A 22,753-nucleotide genomic window follows, 5' to 3' on the forward strand; every position below is an offset into this window, starting at 1 on the left:
CAGGACCTTCGTATTGCTCAAATCACAACATTGATATTTTTGAACAAATATATTGCTTCTCAGTTGTTGCTTGATGTCCTCTTTTTTATTTTACCTTTAAAGATTCTCCTACAGAAACAGACTCCTACACTCCTCCGCTGCCTTGCACTTCTGTTGGCCATCTTGTTTTTGGCCCGGGTCCAAAGTGTTCAGTCTATGCCAAGACACACTCGCGCCCACTGTAGCAAACTATGACATTGAAACTGCTTCATCATTCCAAAGGTAGAACTGGTATGTTACAGCCTTATTCCAAGATGGAATACATTCATCTTTGTCCTCAAAATTCTAAAGATTAAGACAATGTGAAAATGTTTTTTTATCCTTTTATTTATTTTTTTAATCTTGCAAAATGTATATAAAAAAAACAAGACACATGTACACAAGTATTCACATTATTTATTCAATACTTTGTTGATACACCTTTAGCAGCAATTTCAGCCTCAAGTCTTTTACAATATGATGCTACAAGATTGGCACACCTATCTTTGGGCAGTTTTGCCCATTCCTCTTTCCGCTTTTTCTTTGCAGCACCTCTCAAGCTCCATGGTTGGTTTTCATCCAGGATGTCTCTGTACATTTCTGCATTCATCTTTCCCTCTAGCCTGACTAGTCTCCCAGTCCCTCCCGCTGAAAAACATCCCCACAGCATGATGCTGCCACCCCCATGCTACACTGTAGGGATGTTATTCCCCTGGTAATGAGCGGTGACTGGTTTCCTCCAAACACGATGCCTGGTATTCATGCCTAAGAGTTCAATCTTTGTCTCATCAGACCAGATGATTTTGTTTCTCATGGTCTGAGAGTCTTTCAGGTGCATTTTGGCAAACTTTTACGATGGAATGGTTTCCGTTTGGCCACTCTACCATACAGTCCTGATTGGTGGATTGCTGCAGAGATGGTTGTCCTTCTGGAAGGTTCTCCTCTCTCCAAAGAGGAAAGCTGTAGCTCTGACAGATTGACCATAAGGTTCTTGGTCACCTTCCTGACTAGACTAAGATGAATGCAGCAATGTACAGAGACATCCTGGATGAAAACCAACGTTTTTCATCCAACATGATGGAGTTTGAGAGATGCTGCAAAAAGGAATGGGCAAAACTGCCCAAAGATAGGTGTGCCCAGTTTGTGGCATTGTATTGAAAAATACATGGGGTTGTAATTGCTGACAAATGTGCAGACTCTTGCATTTTTATTTTTTATTTATTTTTTTATGAATTTGCAATTTAAAAAAAAATAAAAAATACGTTGTCATAATAGGTTATTTAGTGTAGAATTTTAAGGGAAAAAAATGAATGTATTACATTTTGGAATACGGCTGTAACATAACAAAATGTGGAAAACGTGAAGCGCTGTGAAAACTTTATAGATTAAATTAGTAAGGCATGCCAAACGGGACAAGCGGTAGAAAATGGATGCATGGATGGATGATTAAAACTCATCATACATGCTAGTCAAGTTCCACAGCACCTTACAAGTCATAATTAACTGCAGCTTTGCACTAGCACTGACATTAAAAGTGGTGAGACATGCATCACCGAGGGGGCTGAAGACTTAAGTAGCTTAGGAAAAATCAAGAAAAACTTTCTAAGCTAACTAATGAATTCTTCTTTTTTAAACATTTGATTTAAAGGGGAACATTATCACCAGACCTATGTAAGCGTCAATATATACCTTGATGTTGCAGAAAAAAGACCATATATTTTTTTAACCGATTTCCGAACTCTAAATGGGTGAATTTTGGCTAATTAAACGCCTTTCTAATATTCGCTCTCGGAGCGATGACATCACAACGTGGCGTCACATCGGGAAGCAATCCGCCATTTTCTCAAACACATTACAAACACCGTGTCAAATCAGCTCTGTTATTTTCCGTTTTTTTCGACTGTTTTCCGTACCTTGGAGACATCATGCCTCGTCGGTGTGTTGTCGGAGGGTGTAACAACACGAACAGGGACGGATTCAAGTTGCACCAGTGGCCCAAAGATGCGAAAGTGGCAAGAAATTGGACGTTTGTTCCGCACACTTTACCGACGAAAGCTATGCTACGACAGAGATGGCAAGAATGTGTGGATATCCTGCGACACTCAAAGCAGATGCATTTCCAACGATAAAGTCAAAGAAATCTGCCGCCAGACCCCCATTGAATCTGCCGGAGTGTGTGAGCAATTCAGGGACAAAGGACCTCGGTAGCACGGCAAGCAATGGCGGCAGTTTGTTCCCGCAGACGAGCGAGCTAAACACCCTATCGACCCTAGCTTCCCTGGCCTGCTGACATCAACTCCAAAACTGGACAGATCAGCTTTCAGGAAAAGAGCGCGGATGAGGGTATGTCTACAGAATATATTAATTGATGAAAATTGGGCTTTCTGCACTCTCAAAGTGCATGTTGTTGCCAAATGTATTTCATATGCTGTAAACCTAGTTCATAGTTGTTAGTTTCCTTTAATGCCAAACAAACACATACCAATCGTTGGTTAGAAGGCGATCGCCGAATTTGTTCTCGCTTTCTCCCGTGTCGCTGGCTGTCGTGTCGTTTTCGTCGTTTTCGCTTGCATACGGTTCAAACCGATATGGCTCAATAGCTTAAGTTTCTTCTTCAATTTCGTTTTCGCTACCTGCCTCCACACTACAACCATCCGTTTCAATACATTCGTAATCTGTTGAATCGCTTAAGCCGCTGAAACCCGAGTCTGAATCCGAGCTAATGTTGCTATAGCTTGCTGTTCTTTCCGCCATGTTTGTTTGTGTTGGCTTCACTATGTGACGTCACAGGAAAATGGACGGGTGGTTAAAATCAGGCACTTTGAAGCTTTTTTTAGGGATATTGCGTGATGGGTAAAATTTTGAAAAAATCTTCGAAAAATATAATAAGCCACTGGGAACTGATTTTTAATGGTTTTAACCATTCTGAAATTGTGATAATGTTCCCCTTTAATCAAATCGCACCAATTCGGTGATAATACCAGAAATGTTAATTAATTAGTAAAATATTGAGTGGAGTGCAATATGAGTGTAATATATATGTAAACACTGTTTATTCCCAAATGCATACATCATTGTAAAACCCTAAGTCATCTGCAACTTCACTTCCAGTCACTAGATGTCCCTGCTGAGTCTTCAATGAAGGTTTATGAGCAAAGGCTGAGCACACACACACACACACACACACACACACACACACACACACACACACACACACACACACACACACACACACACACACACACACACACACACAAGCAGGCAACAGGACACCTGCTCTGGAGCCTTCATGTGGAAGAGGCCACAGCGTCCTGCAGAATGAGATCATTTTATGAAGGCGTGGACTCTGGAGGTCTTTAGTTTAGGCCTGCATGCCACACCCGGCCTGTTGTTCAGCAAGTGTCAGGGACGTCACGCAGTGCACTTCTCACTTCCTCATTTGTGTAAAGCTTGAAGATGTTATTTCTGCCATGTAAGTACTGTATGGAAGTAAAAAAAACGTAGACATCTTAATTCCACTTTAAATTTGCAAACAGCTAAAATGATGCACAAAGCAAACTAGACCCTGCTACCCGAGAATGTACAACAATTCTTCTCAACAAAAGAGGAGAAATATAACCATAGAGAAAAAATTTAATTTAAAACATTTGTATGCACGTACACCACTTAAAACCTTTAGTATATCAGTATGTGGAATTACATTATGGAATAGATTACGTAAATAAATTCAACCTAAATGTACTAATATGATCCACTTTAAGAAGCTGTTCAAACTCAAAGTGTTTACAAAGTACAAAGAAGAAGAACCATGACACACATTTTAAACTTATTGATAATCTTAATGATCTCACCATATGAAATACAACTTGCTTCACTATTTATTATTACTATTTTTTTTTAAAATATTATTTATGGAGTATATTGTTAACAAATTGAGAACAGGAAGTGAACAAAAGTGTTAGCAATTGCTATGTAATGGAAAAGGGGTAGGATTAAATAAGCTCTGCTTCTTCCTGCTCCTTTTCGAACATGATGAAAAGAGTTGAAAATGATGATGTATCATCTTGTAATTGTATGCATGTTCCAAATAAACTCAAACCATAGACCATACACAGCATAGGAGAAAGTTATGTACAAGTTTTACTTTGCCTCTCATTGCACGTAACTGTGGTGAGTTCAAAGACACCAGATTAAAGTTAGGAGAGGGGGAGACGCACTATTGATAATCAAATCCCAGTAACAATGATGTATTGTTATGAAAATAAACTTTAAGCTCTGAAGTAAAGGAAAACTTGATACTTTTATGATCACATTAAGGTGAAAAATTACAAGTTGTATAATTATTTAAATTCATACTCAGCAAACGTTATATTGAATTTGTTAGCACATTTTTGTAAAAAAATTTTTTTTAACAAAACCAAATTATTTAGGGGGATTTATCTAGGTATGTTGTAGATATATTAATCCAAGGATGTCAAGTTTGTTTTCATTGAGGGCCACACGGCACTTGTAACAGAGACTAATATGACTTTAGATGGATTGACTTCATGGTATTGTTGCACAATTGCCTCAGCATTTGATTACATCCATCCATCCATTTTGTGCTGCTTGTCCCTTTTGGGGTGGCGCTGGAGCCTATCCCAACCGCACTCGGGCAAAAGGTGGGGTCCACCCTGGACAAGTCGCCCCCTCATCGCAGGGCCAACACAAATTACAGCATGATAAATATTTTTAATGTACATTGTATAAAAAAAAAAATCTGTAGATTTTGCAGGCAGCTAAGATACCAAGATTTTATTGTAAAATTGACGGAAGTTTTTACAGCATTTACTGTAAATGGAAAAACGTACCGCCATTTTTTAAATGTAAAATTCTGGCGACTGAGTTGTCAAATTTAAGTGATCAGAATGTTACTGTAAAATGTAGTGTTTTTACAACACATTACGGTAAATGGAAAAACCTACCACTGTTTGTTTTTTTACAGTAAAATACTGGCAGCTTAGTCGCCAGAATTTCACTGTAAAGTTTTCTGTATTTTTTGTTTTGTTTTCTTTCTACAACATATTACTGTAAATAGAAAGACAGTCCTGAGCTTTGGGTTATGACCAAAAGGACAAGATCACGGGTACAAGCGGCCGAAATGAGTTTCCTCCGTCAGGTGGCGGGGCTCTCCCTTAGAGATAGGGTGAGAAGCTCTGTCATTTGAGCTCAAAGTAAAGCCGCTGCTCCTCCACACCGAGAGTAGCCAGACGAGGTGGTTCAGGCATCTGGTCAGGATGCCACCCCGGCGTCTTCCTGGGGAGGTGTTTAGAGCACGTCCGGTAGAAGACCCAGGACACGGGGAAGAGCTGGCCTGGGAACGCCTCGGGATTCCCCTGGAAGAGCTGGACAAAGTAGCTGGGGAGAGGGAAGTCTAGGCTTCTCTGCTTAGGCTGCTGCCCCCGTGACCTGACTTCGAAAAAAGCGGAAGAAGATGAATGGATGGGGAAAAACAGTTTGATTGTTTGATTGTTATCGACATTCTACTGCTCAGTGGCCTTGTGGTTAGATTGTCTGCCCTGAGATCGGTAGGTCGTGAGTTCAAAGACTATAAAAATGGGATCCATTACCTCCCTGCTTGGCACTCAGTATCAAGAGTTGGAATTGGGGGTTAAATCACCAAAATGATTCCCGAGCGCGGTCACCTCCCAGGGGGTGGAACAAGGGGAGGGGTCAAATGCAGAGGGTAATTTCACCACACCTAGTGTGTGTGTATGACAATCAGTGGTTCTTAACCTTGTTGGAGGTACCGAACCCCACTAGTTTCATATGCGCATTCACCGAACCCTTCTTTAGTGAAAAATAAAATGTTTGTTTTTTTCAAATTCAAGACAAAGTTATATGTTTTTGGTAACACTTTAGTATGAGGAACATATTCTAAGTAACGACTTAATTTAGAGTTATTTGGTTAGGGTTATTTGGTTAGGGCCAGGGTTAGAGGGTTAGGGTTATAATAAGGTCATGCCGAATAAGGCATTAATAAGTACTTTATAATGACTTGTTAAGAGCCAATATGTTACTAATTTGCATGTTAAAAAGCAACTAATTAATAGTGAATATGTTCCCCATACTAAAGTGTTACCATGTTTTTTTTACTGGTGCACGAAATGAACCGTGCATGAACATAACCTTGTTCAAAGAACAAAACCAACACAGTGCATAAACTCACAACGAATTACACACCTGCAAATCAGTCAGCTGTTGCCGTATCCGTAACACGCCGATAGGGAGAAGTTTTTATTTACACGATGAGTCGGGTGTGTCTTGACCTCCGCCGAACCCCTGAGCGAGACTCACCGAACCCCTAGGGTTCGATCAAACCCAGGTTAAGAACCACTGTTATAGCATCTGTGCTGCTATTTTTGTACCGTAAAATAAACTGTGCCACAGTATTTAATTTTACAGTAATACACTGTAAAACAACCAAACAACCACATATTTGACGGTAAAAAACAACAACAATTGGCAGCTCAGTCGACATCATTTTACAGTAAAAACAGCGAAAGTTTTTAAAATTTACAGTGAAATGCTGTAAATAACACCACACATTTTACTGTAAAATATATTGTCATTTTTACAGTGTACAATTTGATGGATAAATTGCTTTAAAATCATAGTACAAGCGGATGTTTGAGTATCTACAGAAGTTTGGAGTGTGTGATTACAAACTATTTACATTATTAGATAATAATGAAGTTAAAAGATATGTAATTGCATGCAGTACATGTACTTTTTACTGTCAAGTACTTAATTGACACATATTATTTCCAGGCTTTTGCGGGCCACATAAAATGATGTGGTGGGCCAGATATGGCCCCCGGGCTTTGAGTTTGGCACATCTGTTAATCCCATCTATAAAAAGTCGAAAACTAAGTTACTTTTATTTTAAAAGGCTGGTTTTAACCAAATTGATGCAATAATTAGTTGTTAGTGCATGCACACATAGCAAGAGTGTGTGTATTGGACGGGGGCGTTGGGTTTACGGCGTGATGGGGGCCCTTTAGTAGTCTCCTGTATGGATAACCTCAGCTGTTCTCAGTTTCTATGACATTGATTGAGAGAGAAGTACAGGCCTCACAAAGTAATCCGGATCAATCAGGTCCAGGTGACCACAGAAAGACAGATTCAAGTGGCAGCGAGGCTGAGATCTGCCTTGGTATTTGAAGAGCCATACTTGTAGAATGTTACGAGGAGCAATTTCCCAAAGAGCAAACAAGCTGGAAGCGAGCCAGACATTGAAAGCAGGAGGACTGAAGAGCGGTGATGGAAAGCCAGAGAGTAAAGATCATCTGCCGGCCTTCTATTTGACAGCCAGCGAGAGGTTCGGCCCCTCAAATAAAACAAGCGATGTGTCGGGCCTCAAAACACAAACATGTCAGGGGGATAGAAAACTAAGTGCACGCTTGACGCTGTATCCATTTCATCACAACATGATTGAAATAGACATGCTCCACCAAATCCTCTTATCCGATTTGAGGCCATTAATCATTTCTGCCTCATGATGTAATTTTGGAAAACAAGTCACTTCTCAGCAGCAGGTCGGCAAGTGTGCTGATGGGATTGGCTCACAGACAGGAAGTGAGTTGTCGGACTTCACACGCCATCCATTCGTCTTCTTCAATGGAGAAATCGATCACATTTTACTCATGTAGCGCTCTTCATGGACAGGCAAAGTGCTTTACACCAGAAAAGAAGAAAGAAAAAAGCAGCATTGTTGACAATAACAAGACATGACACTGAGAACTAAAATTAACATCACCTAAAAAAATAATATAAAATATATTTTTAAAATAAAATAATAGTAGTATAATTAGTAGACACAACTGTATTTAGTTTATATAATAATGAGTCATATATTGGCATATATTTAAAGTATTAAATGAACCAAAAATGTGACTTATTTTTTCTTTGTGTAAAATATTGGACACAGTGTGTTGTCAAGCTTATGAGATGTGATGCAAGTGTAAGCCACTGTGACACTATTGTTCAATTTTAAATGTTTTTTTTTTTTTTTTATAAATGGTTGTGATGGTAATGTCAATGAGGGATTCCTAATCACTGCTATGTTAGAATTGTTATTAATATTGATACTGTTGTTGATAGTATTCATTTTTGTTTGACTAAATAAATAAATGATAAATGGGTTGTACTTGTATAGCGCTTTTCTACGTTCAAGGTACTCAAAGCGCTTTGACACTACTTCCACATTTACCCATTCACACACACATTCACACACTGATGGAGGGAGCTGCCATGCAAGGCGCTAACCAGCACCCATCAGGAGCAAGGGTGAAGTGTCTTGCTCAGGACACAACGGACATGACGAGGTTGGTACTAGGTGGGGATTGAACCAGGGACCCTCGGGTTGCGCACGGCCACTCTGCCACTGCGCCACGCCGTCCTCTTTTGGATTGTTTTGTGTCATGTTTGTGTGTCCTCTCAATTGCTCTGTTGATTGCTATTCTGAATGTTGCTGGGTCGGGTTTGGTTTTGGAATTGGAATTGTATTACTATGGTATTGTTGTGTATTGTTTTGTTGGATTGATTAAGAAAAAATAAAAAATAAATCACAATTAACAAATAATAAATGGAGTGACAAAAATAGTAGTAAAATAGCAATAAAAAATGAAAAATTATGTAATAAAAATGAAGTTTGAAATGATCAGTAAAAAGCCTGATTATAAAGTGTGTCGTTTACCTTTTTAAAAACATTTTATTTATTTATTTTAATTTTATTTTTATTGACATCCAGCATCAGACATTCCTATCCATTACATCATATTCACATACATCATATATCTGTTGTCTGCCCCACATGTCAAAATATTTTTTGTTTATATCCCAACCATACCACCACCCCCCGCCCCCAAAAAAGAGAAAGAAACAGCAAAAAAAAACAAAGTATATATCTACAAATACATCAATGAAATAAACAAAAAATAAATATTATAATACATTAATAATAATAATAATCAGAAATAAAATAAAAAAATATAAACAGATATATATATATATATATGCACACACACATACATATATACATATACACACAAAAACATTTTAAATTATTTTATATTTACATGTGTACCCACCATCTTGTGCTCTCAGTCATCACCAAAAGACTGACTAGGTGAGGAGATTACTTTTTACGCCTTATAGTGTTATTACATCAATGTAAAACCATCCATGCAGACAAGTCTTGCTTATATCAACAACATGTCTACTAATAATAATAACAATAATGGATTACTGTATGTGGACCAACTAATCCAGTCCTGGTGTTCTTCTTGTCACTCAAAAGTGTCTGCTGAAGCCTCAACATGCTGTACAAGTGCATGGTCCACATCCAATTACAAACCGAAGGGATCATTTCAATAAAAAGTCTGGCTTGGTTATTTCAGGGTCAAGGTTTATTTATTTATATAGCACAATTTGAAAACAGCTAAAGTGCTGTACAGGTTAAAAACAGAAAGGTAAAAGGTAAAAAAAAAAGAACACATTACCTAATAATAATAATAATAATACATTTAAGTTATAAGCGCCTTTAAAAAAAACCCAAGGACACTTTACAACAGGGGTCCCCAAACTACGGCCCGCCAGCATCCATAATCCGGCCCGCGCATAGTCCAGAGTAAAAAAAAAAAAAAAAAGAACTATTATTATTTTTTATTTTTTTTATCTGTCCTTTTTCGCCTATCCATCAATCCATTTTCTACCTCTTGTTACTGGGTCTCCTAGGCCAGGGGTCGGCAACCCGCGGCTCTTTGATCACTCTGATGCGGCTCAGCTGCATACTTGCTGACCCCCCCGATTTTTCCGGGAGGTTTCCGGATTTCAGTGCCTCTCCCGGAAATCTCCCGGGGCAAACTTTCTTCGATTTTCACCCGGACAACAATATTGAGGGCGTGCCGTTTAAACGGGCACCCTCAGTGTGACCTGTATGGCTGTTGAACAAGTATGCCTTGCAGTCACTTATGTGTGTCTGCAGAAGCCGCATACAACATGCGACTGGGCTGGCAAGCTGTTTGTACAGGTTGTAGAGGGCGCTAAAGGCAGTGTCATCATAGCACGCCCTTATTACTGTTGTTTGGGTGAAAATCAGCAGACATTCGAGAGAATAGTTGCTCTGAAATTCGGGAGTCTCCCGGAAAAATTGGGAGGGTTGGCAAGTGTGATGCTGTCAAGCGGCATTCATATAAAACTCGCGGGCCGCACTAACGTTACATTTTCGCATTAAGGTGCGGGCCGCGTGTCTGAGACCCCTGGTTTATAAATAGCACAAAGCAAAAAAAAACTTTGTATGCAGTGTTATTTCATTTTAAGTATCAAAAGAGTTTTGTGGCTCCCATTGTTTTCTTTATTTTGTGAAACGGGTCAAAATGGCTCTTTAAGTGGTAAAGGTTGCCGACCCCTGTCCTAGGCGGATACAGCTCACCAGCGTCCAAAATCCAGCCTTTTAAAAAAATAAAAAATGAATTTAGTTAGATTTTTTTTTTTTATCTGTCCCTTTTCACCCATCCATCAATCCATTCTCTACCGCTTGTTACTGGACCTCCATCGATAACGTGACATCATCACGCTTGCACCGCAAAGTCAGTCGAGAGCGCTGCAAGTGCGTGCTCTTTCAGTCAATTAAAATTAAAATAGCGAAATCGTTGGACTCCGAGTGTAGAGTTTTTAAATATCAGTGGACATATGACTTTTTTTTGTTCAGTGTAAGGAAAAAGCAGTTTAGATTTTATATATATATATATATATATATATATATATATATATATATATATATATATATACACACACACATATATACAGTATATATGTGTGTGTGTATATATATATATATATATATATATATATATATATACACACATGTATACAGTATATATGTGTGTGTATATATGGAGTATATATATATATATATATATATATATATATATATATATATATATATATATAGCCCGGCCTCTGGCCAAATTTTTTTAACCCAATACGGCCCCTGGGTCAAAAAGTTTGGGGACCCCTGCTGTAAACACTAAACAGACAACCTTTATAGCTTTTAATGTCAGTTGCTGTATAAACTTGGACAAAAAATTAGGCATGAGAAGCTGACCTTTTGACACTGACTTATCCCAGATTTTTGACTTTCACATTATCATTTATTTCCCTTTCACCGCAATGTTTACAAACGCTGCCCTCCTCGATGGCTCCACATCCGGGTCCTAAACACTTTGTACGTTGCCATCAACCAGCTTCAAGCATGAATTGAATTGATCGTTCTGATGCCACAAACTGTTGACCTTGCACTTACCCATCTTATGCAAGTCATTCGGCTTTGCTGTGGGCTTTCGTTTAGTTTTCTCCGCTGCAACAACACATTTCTTTGCGCGCACAGCACAGTTGGTGGTGCGCAATTAATTCTGACTTACTTCCTTTTTGTAGTTACGTTATATCGTCCTCAAAAATAGAAATATTTGAAAGCAAGACTGAAGTTTATGCACGCTTTAAAGTAACATTAATAGATTTTTAAGACTTTTCAAAATCGGATTTAAGACCTTTTATGAGATTTTAGGATAATTTAAGACATTTTAAGGCCCTAAATTCAAATTGTTGGATTTAAGACTTATTAAGACCCTGACATACACATGGGAATTGTAGTATATCAAACTCTCAGTAACAGAGAATTATTTGCCTGACAAAAATTGGCTTCAAAAATACACCTTTTCTGCATGTGTCACCAGTAACCCAAACTTAACTAATAAATACTCCAGTAAAAAGAAGCATTATTTCATTATTCAATTATGGTGATAAAAAAAATCAGGAAGTCATGCAGCAAAACCTATGAAAAATATTCAAAAAAACTAAAGTAAAAGCACAGGCACAGTGCAGTGATTACAAACAATACATTGGAGGCAGCCACCAAAGCTGGCATACTTTACACATAAGTCATCATTTCCCCATAATTGTTGGTTCAAAGCTAATAAAGCAAAATGAAGGAAATGTAACTTTTTTCGGGGTCGTTCTGTGTATTTTTTATTGCGCCGTCGGGAGCGTGTTACACAGCCTACTGGTCACTAAACACTGCATGGACGTATACAGTGAAGTGCATCAAATACTGCCCCCAAAATTATACTTTGACGAAATGAAAGCATGTTTTATTGCAAGTTTATGAGCTGGAGTGCAAAACAACTGCGATTGCATGCTTCCGGGCACAGCTGCACACGTCCTTGGTGCCCAACATGGCATCTGTTGTTTAACACGGCTCTGCTAGCAGGCAAAAAACACTGCCTCCTATAACTCAACCCCTTCATAACAGCTGATAACGAGACACAGTACTCTTGTTGCTACAACACCATAAGAAAACAGAACAAACTACAAACTACCTCCCATAGGGCCCATTGTTCTTATGACTCTGACAAAAGTCACACGCAAATGTGCAAGCAATAGCTAGTTTTGCTTTCGATGATGTCGGCAAACACTTTTGTCAATGTAAGTCAGCCAGTCCAAGGGTCGTGGAGATAAACAGGAGATAAGTGCTTTGCTTTGGGTTCATGCACATTAGCCACTAACCGAGCCGCGCCCTTAGCTAGTTATGGCTATGAGACGTAATAAACTATTGCACACATTCCATTTTGGATTGGTACCATTAAAGTAAGAAAGCATTCACAAAAAACGTACTAGTTTGCACGTGAACGTCCAGAAACATGAGTCAAAACGAACAAACAAAGCAGTAACACACATGACGTCAAGGTCTTTTTCATTGATCACAATGTGCAAACACCTTCCATTGTCTCCCATGAAAGGTGATCCACTCGCTTGGCTTAGAACTAGCAGGTGCATTTCAAAACGTCATTAATGTATAATGTTGTCTTTGTCTGACACAGGTAAACATCAGCGTGTCAGTTTTGTCCCTCATGGGCCTCACTTGCTATAAAAAGATGCCTTTTAGCACGCCATTGGTCAACATCTCCATGTTACGCAGCAGTCGTTGATGAAGCTTTTCTTGAACTGCAAGGTTGAGTGATGTTACAGCTTATTAATGAAGACCAAGGAGAATGAACTTTGACTCCTACCGGACAGAAATTAATGCTGCTGTTTCATTAAAATATTTCCGGGTCAGGCAATGACTGATAAGGAGTCTTTTGTTCAAAAGTTATATATTCACAGAGCTGATAAAGATGAGTGTGGGTTGAGAATAACTGTGTTCTTGTCGAAAACAACATATTTAAATGTGTTATTGTTCACATGCCATGAAGAAGTGTTACTGTCTTACATGACGAAGATTGTTTTTTCAGTTTTATGGAGTGGCAAGTCATGTCCACTGAGCTTTACTTATTAACCTTTGACCTACAGATCGTCTTTGGTTCTGCTTTAGGTCCTCAGAGACAGAGGGATGGATTGATTGTTCATATCGGATTAAGGGTAGTGATAGATATGGAAAAAGAGAGTTATTGTCGTGGTGAAAGTATTTATCATTTGACAGTAACCCATTGTTTTCTTGTTAATATATACATAAATATTACTACAGTGGTACTTCAGTTTTTGTACACCCTTTTCATCGGCTACGGGTTTTTGACAACATTTTTGCCATGGTTTTCACACAATACTGTCTCGATTATCGTATGGCCAAATATAGGGGTGGGTAATAACACCCTACATTCACTCAGTTACATTTATTCAAGTCACTTTTTGGATGAAATGTACTTTGTCAGAGTACAGTAGTTTTAATGCCACATATTTTCTATTTTTACTTGAGAATTTTTGTGTAGAAGAAAACGCTACTTTTACTCCATTACATTGAGTTCACTTTCATTCCGATTGCTACATTTATTCATAACATCATTATATTTCTTCATAATCTATTGATTATTGATTGCAAAAACATACTTTTGGCTGGTTAGAGAGACGTCTTCCAGTAGGCAACTCTGATCTACCACTCTAACGTAAGCACTAGTAGGGATGGGTGCTTTTTACATTTGAATTGAAATGATACTACACCAATTCCAAATGCCTGGCAATTGATACCGGTACCAATTTTCTGTACTTTGGTTTGTGTTCAAAAGCTAGTTTATTTGTATTTTTATTACACAGGCCTACAAAGTGTTTAAACTGCAAGTATTTTACTTATTACACACCAGCTATTTGATTGTAATATGCATCATAGTACTTTTGATTTGTAGATTTGATTACCACATTTGGAGACGTTGAAATTGCCAAGTAAAATCGCTTATCTGTAGCATTTATATGGAAAATCCAATAAAATTAGCATCGAACTATCCATCCATCCATTTTCTACCGCTTATTCCCTTCGGGGTTGCTGGAGCCTATCTCAGCTACAATCGGGCTAGCGCTTTTTTAAAAATGGAGCCTTACTTTTGAGCACCTCCTTTGTGCTCTGTTGGCATGGGAAGTTGTAATTTTACCAAAAGGCAGTCCAGCCGAGTCTGCTGCGAGTGACTGCTTGTTTTTGACAAGTGCTTCTGAGTCTGCAACTGGACATGACGTGTAACAAAAGATATCGAAATATGGCACCGGCATATTTTAGTGAAGCGGTTCCTGGTAATATCGACTGACTTCGGTCGATATCTATAAAAGTACCGAATTCGGTACCCAACCCTAAGCACTGTTTGACTTCATTTCACCAATCCAACGGAGCCTGTCATCACCTGACCGCACTCAACTACCCACTGTAGAAAGTGACATAATGTCAAAGAAGGCAACACATCACAACGCTTCAACATTTACTTACAAAATAGGACAAATAACCTTTATATAATGCGCTGTCATCTGTGTCAGTAGAAATGTTCACATTTGAGCATGCTAGAGTAAACATGTTGCAGTAAGTTGTAGATGTTTTTTATTTTTATTATGTTTTTGTTGCGCATGTGCTAACATTAGTGTTGTTATGACGTCATAAGTGACTGTATATTGTGCATCTTTTGTAGTAATAATAATAATAAAGTTTTTTGTATTGTACTTTACACTTACCGGTATACAACAAATCTCAAAGTGCTTGTACATGCTGAGCAGGGTCTCTGTCTCTCACATGCACAAGCATGCACGCACACATACACTAACTACGATCGTAGTGCTAGTACCATTAAAAATATAGATCAGGGGTAGGAAACCAATGGCTCTTGAGCCAGATGTGGCTCTTTTGATGACTGCATCTGTTTCTCAGATAAATCTTAGCTGACATTGCTTAACACGATAAGTAATGAATAATTCTGCTGGTAATCAGTGTTAAAATAATGTTCAAAATATAAAACATTCTCATGCATTTTATTTTATTCAAGTATTTTATTTATTATCGGTTAGCTTCAGAATAACAATGTTATCAAAAAGAACAAGAGACTTGTTATACTCTAAAAATGTTGGTCTTACTTAAAAATGTGCGCATTTAGTTGTATTCAGTGTTAAAAAATATTATATGGCTCTCACAGAAATACATTTTAAAATATTTGACTTTCATGGCTCTCTCAGCCAAAAAAGTTCCCGACCCCTGATATAGACACTAAATAAACCAGAAGTTAGTCCCCATTTATCAATACTTAAGTAGTTTTTTCACTGAATGCTTACTATTTGGATGACTACTTCTTACTTTTATTTTACTCTAAAGTAGTGTTGTCCCGATACCAATATTTTGGTATCTGTCACGACTTGGTCCTTGGATTTTGTTTTTCCAGAAGGCAACGGAAAGTTGGCTCGGGCGAGACGGGAATGGGAGTACATATTTATTTTTACTATAACAAAAGAAACAAACTAAAGGTGCGCAGAAGGCGGAAGTACAAACTTGACAAATGACACAAATACTTGCACGTGGGCAAAAAACTAAGGACATGAACAAAAGTCGCTAACTGTGGCATGAATAGAAACAACTTACTTGGACATGGCAGGAAGTGCGCAGAGGTAAACAGAGTGGGAAGCAGAGTGTCAGGGGTATGATGTCGCCAGACAGACAGCCTGGCAACTGGAAGTTTAAATAATAGTGACATGATTAAAGACAGGTGCGTGAGTCCAATGACAATGAGTCCAAACGTGGAACAGGTGAAACTAATGGGTAACAATGGAAACAAGACAAGGGAGTGAAAAGCCAGAAACTAAAGAGTCCAATAACTAAACAAAACAAAACATGACTAAAATAAAACATGATTACACAGACATGACAGTACCGTTATCGGTACTAAAATGTATTTCGATACTTTTCTAAATAAAGCTGACCAAAAAAAATTGCATTATTGACTTTATTTTAACAAAAAATCTTAGGGTACATTAAACATATGTTTCTTATTGCAAGTTTCTCCTCAAATAAAATAGTGAACATACAAGACAAATAGTCTTTTAGTAGTAAGTAAACAAAGGCTCCTAATTTAGTCTGCTGATGTATGCAGTAACATATTGTGTCATTTTCAATTCTATTATTTTGTCAACATTATTAAGGACAAGTGGTAGAAAATGAATTAATAATGTACTTGTTTATTTACTGTTAATATCTGGTTAGTTTCTCTTTTAACATGTTCTATCTACACTTCTGTTAAAATGTAATAATCACATATTCTTCTGTTGTTTGATACTTTACATTAGTTTTGGGTGATACCACAAATTTAAGTATCAATCCAATACTAAGTAGTTACAGGATCATACATTGGTCATATAAAAAGTCCTCATGTGTCCAGGGACAGACATATTTCCTTAGTGTATAAACATAATATCCATTCATTCATCCATTTACAAAAAATAAAAAAAATGAAAATAGATTTTGTGATGCTTAAAAAATATATTGTGTAATCATAATAGTATCGACTAGATACGCTCCTTTACTTGGTATCATTACAGTGGATGTCAGGTGTAGATCCACCCATGGCATTTGTTTACAATCAGGAACGGCGTCATTAGCGGTGACGCCAGTGAGCTACGGTGTGTAGTGAAGCATGTTTAGCTATTCCTCATCCTGCAGGGATGATACTTGTAAGAAACTTACTTTATTTGTCACCATGGAGGCGAGGATTAGTGATTTAGAAGTAGCTAAAACACTGCAGACTGTGGGTGGACTTTAGCCGCTCGCTAGCTAGCCATGTCTTAAAGCACCTCTTCTGGTGGGTGTTTCAGTGTTATAATTTCACCTTTATCGTTAGTTTTTAAACCAAAATGCGTCCGTACTCCCTTTTCTGTCTACACACCGTGTCTGCTTGTAAGTACTCCGTGATTGTGCGCTGCCGAACATGCTCGTCTGCTCGTAAACCAGCAATGACACGACGTGACGACGGCGGGGTCGCGAGGGGCTGAGGGGCCAGTACTATTTAGAGGCAGTATAGTACCGAATAGGATTCATTAGTATCACGGTACTATACTAATACCGGTATACCGTACAACCCCACTCTAAAGTAACGTTACTCTTACTTAAGTTAAATTTTTGGCTACTCTACCCAACTTAGCACATGCACACATACAAAAGCAGTCCAACTGAAGCAACGGACAATTTGCAATGTTGTTTTTATAATAGAATATACTGTGCATTCAATGACAGCTAACACTAACTATCCAAATCACTATCATTAGCTAACAACACCTAAAGCTAAAGCATGTACATGTGTTACGCACGTACGTATGTCCGTAGTTACGTCATTACATCCTAGAGCCGTAAGAGGGCGGAATATAACACTTAAATATATTGGAAACTGTGTAAACATTGCAAACAGCCCAATTAAACTACAAGACTTTGTACCTTGTTTTGTTGAGTATAGCTGCAAAATAAGTGGCCATTGAGCCAAAGAAAGTTGCGAGAGTCAGCACTTTGACAAAGAAGGTGAGAACCACTATTGAAATTCAAGAAAGCACTCATAGCAAAGTACAAAGGTGCCGTCCGCATGGCTCATCACCGTCTATGCCAACAAGAGTCGAATGTAAAGCTGATGTTAAATGTTCATTTATGCATTTCAGTTCTCATTTAGATTTATTTTGCACGGTTTTCTAACAAAATCTAAAGTGGCACTGTTTTACTCACGTGTTAAACTCCATCACTACTCGCTGAATGCTGTCATTCAGTTGTATCCACACGTGCTCCGGCTTATCCGGTTCTTGTGACAGATTTCGGCCTTTGTGCCGTCACCTATTGGCATTATGTAATCTGCAGGCAAAAAAAAAAAAATCCCCTTAAAAAAACAATTTAATGCGCTCAAGATTATGCAGGGAAAAGATAAATAGTTCTGAGGCTGCTCAGTTGATCACATGACCGGCAGCATCACCACAGATTGGAAGTGGGAACCACTTCAGTGGATTTGCTTGTTGTGTTACCCAAAGTGATGCAGGGAATGTTACAGGTATATCCTCTCCCATTGGTCCAGGCTGGAGACAGATGGCCATTGGAAGACTTTAGGAGTGCAGCCAAGCAATGATACTACCAGATACTCCCTTACTTACTTACTTACACCAACTGCAGAATAAGAACAGCAAATATGTCGCACACTTACATGAAGATGCTGGTATGAGAGCAATGGTATTAAATAATTAAGAAAATTAGAACGTTTTGGGCAAATTACGTGACCTATTACGTTTGAGTGTGTTTTTAGTTTAATAATAGTAAATAATTTACTTAGCAAAACATTTTCTCCGAAGTTGCCTTTGGGTGGTGTCCATGAGCATAGAAGTCTGCTGAGCCCCTGACAGGACGTCTATGGCGGAAGATGCAGCGCAGCGCAGAGCATGGGAGTGACGCATTGCAGGTACAAACAAACCAATCACAGCGCGCCATTTCTCTCTGTTACTGTTGGTACCCCATGACAGAGCAGCGGGAAGTATTCATACGCTGTAACCTAGACCGCCTTCGATTCAAAGCGTTATTAATCTTATCAGGGTATAAACCACCAGAAAAGACACACTAAGGTTTTTTTTTAATATTTTGCCGAATTATTAATGTGTCCTTCGCTTCATGAAATCCCGATTGCGTTATTTAGACGATAAAGAGCACTACGGGACGGCGGAGGGATATTAAAAAAGAGGAGGAGTTTAAAATAACGGTTAAAGGCAAGCCCAGTTGTCTGCGCGGTGCTGCGTGCTTACTAGCGGGCAGTGTGGCGACATTACGTGCCAGCGACGGAGTGTTAAGGATTTTTGTCGAGAACAAGCACTTGCATCTACATCGAAATGGTAAGAGGAAATAAAAACGAGCATGCTTTATCAAATTCGATTTGTATGCCATCAGGAATATTTTTTTAAATGAGCGGAAAGGAGCCGTAATATCATCGGCTGGGTGCTGAAGAGAATCCTCTGCTAAGGCGGCTGTCATGTTCCCGCAGTGCATTGTTGCTCATTCCATTCTCAAACGGAGTCCGCTAAATATTTGAATTCTTTGTCCGTTAATGATAAAAAGGCTAATATAACCGCGTCAGTCTTTGGAAAGTACTGCGTCATTATTAGGCTTTTATCAGTTAACTGTAACGGACAACTGTGAATTACATTTATGATGCTGGCTTTTATGACTGATTGTCGCCTTGCAGCCTGAGACTGATGTTTGGCTTCCTGTTTAAACTGCGTTGTGTTCATGTCTAAAACATACAACGTTCAAGCGTTGGCTTGCCAAGGCGAACGTTATTTTGCCGCCAAATTGCAGGTCGACTTTATAGTGTGTGTGGCACCAAGCTTTTCAATTTAAAATGGCTTGATTAATGGAGGGTATCATTTTTTAAATTTTTTTTGTGCGTCATCGTTGTTTGTCAGTGTCGCCTAGCCAGAATATGACCCCCGTCTTCTGTTCAGCCATTAGAGCCACAACAAAGTCGAAACAATTTATGTGATGAATGTGCTGGTTCTGAACAGCTTTTTAATGTCAATTTTGAATATCCTTTTTCCAGGCCGATCAGCTTACAGAAGAGCAGATTGCTGGTAAGCCACCAAGTGCATTGATATTCTGCTTTCCTCCCATCCTGCTCTCAAAGAGGCCTACGTTACGGATCCTTGCATCTCATACTGTGGATTTATACACTTGCCTTTTAAGGCATTCTACAAGTCGACCGACTGCTTTTCAAACTGGGAATGAACAAAAGTGGATTGGCTTGCTGCCTTCAGAGCATTGATGGATTCCCTCCTGGAATACGTATTTGCTGTGTAAAAAATGATGTAATCTGGCAGGACTGTATGTTCCTGTCAAATATAGGAGTGCTTTGAAAAAATGTAATCCCAATCTTTAAATTTTAGCGACCTATTATGTGGTGCAGATAGGCTTTGCTTAGGCCGTCAAAAGTGTTATTATTGTAACATTACACAATTGTTGTTTACCACATGTCTGATCTAGACCCGGCGAATTGTTGCTTTTCAGTGTGAAAATATGGCAGAGATTTCAGTAGTTAATTGTAATTTTTTTGCGGTTTGTTTATTTAAGATACTATTAAACTAATTGGCATGTGTTCTCAACACTTTCTAATGCCACGAGCAACTACTTTGATGCAGTGTTTTCTACCTGTAGCAGTAGGATGTGCACCTTTTTGTTGGGAGGCAGCAAATGTTATGCCTCCATAAAACCGGTTGCTCAAAGGGCAAATAGTTAGCCAAGCTATTGAATAACAACCTATGCAGGCCACAATATATTGCATGTGTCATCCCTCATCCTTTTCCGAAATACTCCTTAGCTTCTGCCTTTGGGCCATCATTTACTCTGTTTATGTAAAAACATTGCAACTGGAAGTCAAAGCATAATCCTTGATGTAGGAAACCTAGCGAACATAATTCAATGTCTTTGCTCCTTCTTCCCACTTTGCTATCAGAATTCAAGGAGGCATTTTCACTTTTTGACAAGGATGGAGATGGCACCATCACCACCAAGGAGCTGGGCACGGTCATGCGCTCGCTTGGTCAGAACCCCACAGAGGCTGAGTTGCAGGACATGATAAATGAAGTAGACGCCGATGGTAAGTGGCTCCAAAATGTTTTAGTCACTCTCGTGGCAGCCTACACACTTGAAACACCCTTGTTAATTGTTTTCGTTTTTTAGGCAACGGTACGATAGATTTCCCAGAATTTCTGACCATGATGGCCAGGAAAATGAAGGATACAGACAGTGAGGAGGAGATCAGAGAAGCTTTCCGTGTGTTTGACAAGGTAAAGGCTTGGTGAAACAGCACCCACTTCTCCATGAAACATCCAAGTTAAAATGTGCTGACTGGTTTAACATTCAGGATGGCAATGGCTATATCAGTGCTGCTGAGCTGCGTCATGTGATGACAAACCTGGGAGAGAAGCTGACTGATGAAGAAGTAGATGAGATGATCAGAGAAGCAGATATTGATGGAGATGGACAGGTCAACTATGAAGGTTGGTATTTTTTTTAAATTTTATTTCCTTCTTATATTCAGAATCTCATTATTCTTTCTTACTCCTTACCCCTGCAGAGTTTGTACAAATGATGACGGCGAAGTGAAGGCCTTGTACAGATTTCGTATATAAATAATTTGCCTTTTTTCTTTGTGTAATTTATCTGTAAAATCTTATTAACCCCCTTCGTCCTTGCCCCTACTGCTGTCCAAAGGAACTGCATGTAAACTGCATAGGCTCTTGTCCCCATGTCCCTTTCTTTTGCTGTCATGGTGTTCGAGTGACGAATGGTCATACAACCAGATGCCTGTGGAGGCCCCTGGGAGCCGGAGTACTGAATCTTCCAGTGTTGTGCTCGGGGCCCTCCTTGGCAAGGTGACATTGGAAACCTGTCAGCTGGTTGTCACTTGGCAACACTGTTGGCATGGAAACAATGTAGAGGAGTTAAAACTCTGCATGGACTATGGACAAAGTATATATGGGAAATCTCTCAGCATTGCACTACTGCAAAAAAAACGACACGGGTGTATCTCCTAGGTACTCGTACAAACTCTTTTTGTATCAGCTGTTCTGTATACCAGAAAATGACTAATCTTACCATGCTTTTTAATGTTTTATCACAATTTTTTTATGGCCTCTGGCCATGCCTCAAATAATCCATTCCAAGTTGTATATTTTTTGTTTTCCAATAAAATTTACAATACACGGATTCGGAAATTTGTCTTGTTTTTCAGTTCTAATTGGTCTTTGAGTTTGTATACCCTGTAATTACTATTTTTGTATTGAGGGCAGGGTGCTGTTTTTTTATTTTTTAGAAAATATTGTCCTATTTGCCTTGTTACTTACATATTTGAAATAAAGTTTCCCTTATTTGCCCAAAGCACTGAGGAGCATCAGCCAATGCCTCTTAATGTTAAGATATGCTCAGACATTTGTTTTCTGGTGTTAACATAAAAGTAACGAGTGGAATGAAAAGCTTCTGTTCTGGAAGTGTGAATGTACTACAGTACCCAACATTTAATAGTATGTGTGGTCTGACTGCGCAGGCTGGGTGTTGCCTCATGTCTTCAATATAGTCACTTGGTGCAAGTGATGGAGCAGAAACTGGTGTAAATAAGTTAACCTGTTTCTTTTTATTTAAAAATAAATTCTGGTTTGTTACAGTAGCTTGCAAAGATTTGTTTGATTTGACAAAATAAAGCACTACTGTGGACCTCTGCTCTGCCTTGTGTGGATTATATGGTTACTGATCAAACATGCAAATCCAAGTGGAAACCTGCACGAAGTTGGCCCCCCACCCAGTTGAAACAGTCTCATTAGTTTGTGTCGTTGAAATGGTTGTGCTGTTACTAAAGGTTTTTTTTATAGGTCAATCAAACGTGTTTTTGAGTTA

The 22,753-nt window shown here is 38.8% G+C and overlaps 1 protein-coding gene across 1 annotated transcript; it reads left to right on the forward strand.

Annotated features, from left to right (window-relative positions):
• Window positions 1-19,062: 19,062 nt before the first annotated feature.
• calm2a (calmodulin 2a (phosphorylase kinase, delta)) lies at window positions 19,063-22,578 on the forward strand. The gene is made up of 6 exons (XM_061963021.2): window positions 19,063-19,200; window positions 19,905-19,935; window positions 20,814-20,957; window positions 21,041-21,147; window positions 21,225-21,360; window positions 21,438-22,578. The coding sequence occupies exons 1-6, from the start codon at window positions 19,198-19,200 to the stop codon at window positions 21,464-21,466; spliced, it is 450 nt and encodes a 149-aa protein (XP_061819005.1). The 5' UTR covers window positions 19,063-19,197; the 3' UTR covers window positions 21,467-22,578.
• Window positions 22,579-22,753: the final 175 nt, after the last annotated feature.

This window comes from Nerophis lumbriciformis, linkage group LG02 (genome assembly GCF_033978685.3).
Source record: "Nerophis lumbriciformis linkage group LG02, RoL_Nlum_v2.1, whole genome shotgun sequence".
Taxonomy (NCBI): domain Eukaryota; kingdom Metazoa; phylum Chordata; class Actinopteri; order Syngnathiformes; family Syngnathidae; genus Nerophis; species Nerophis lumbriciformis.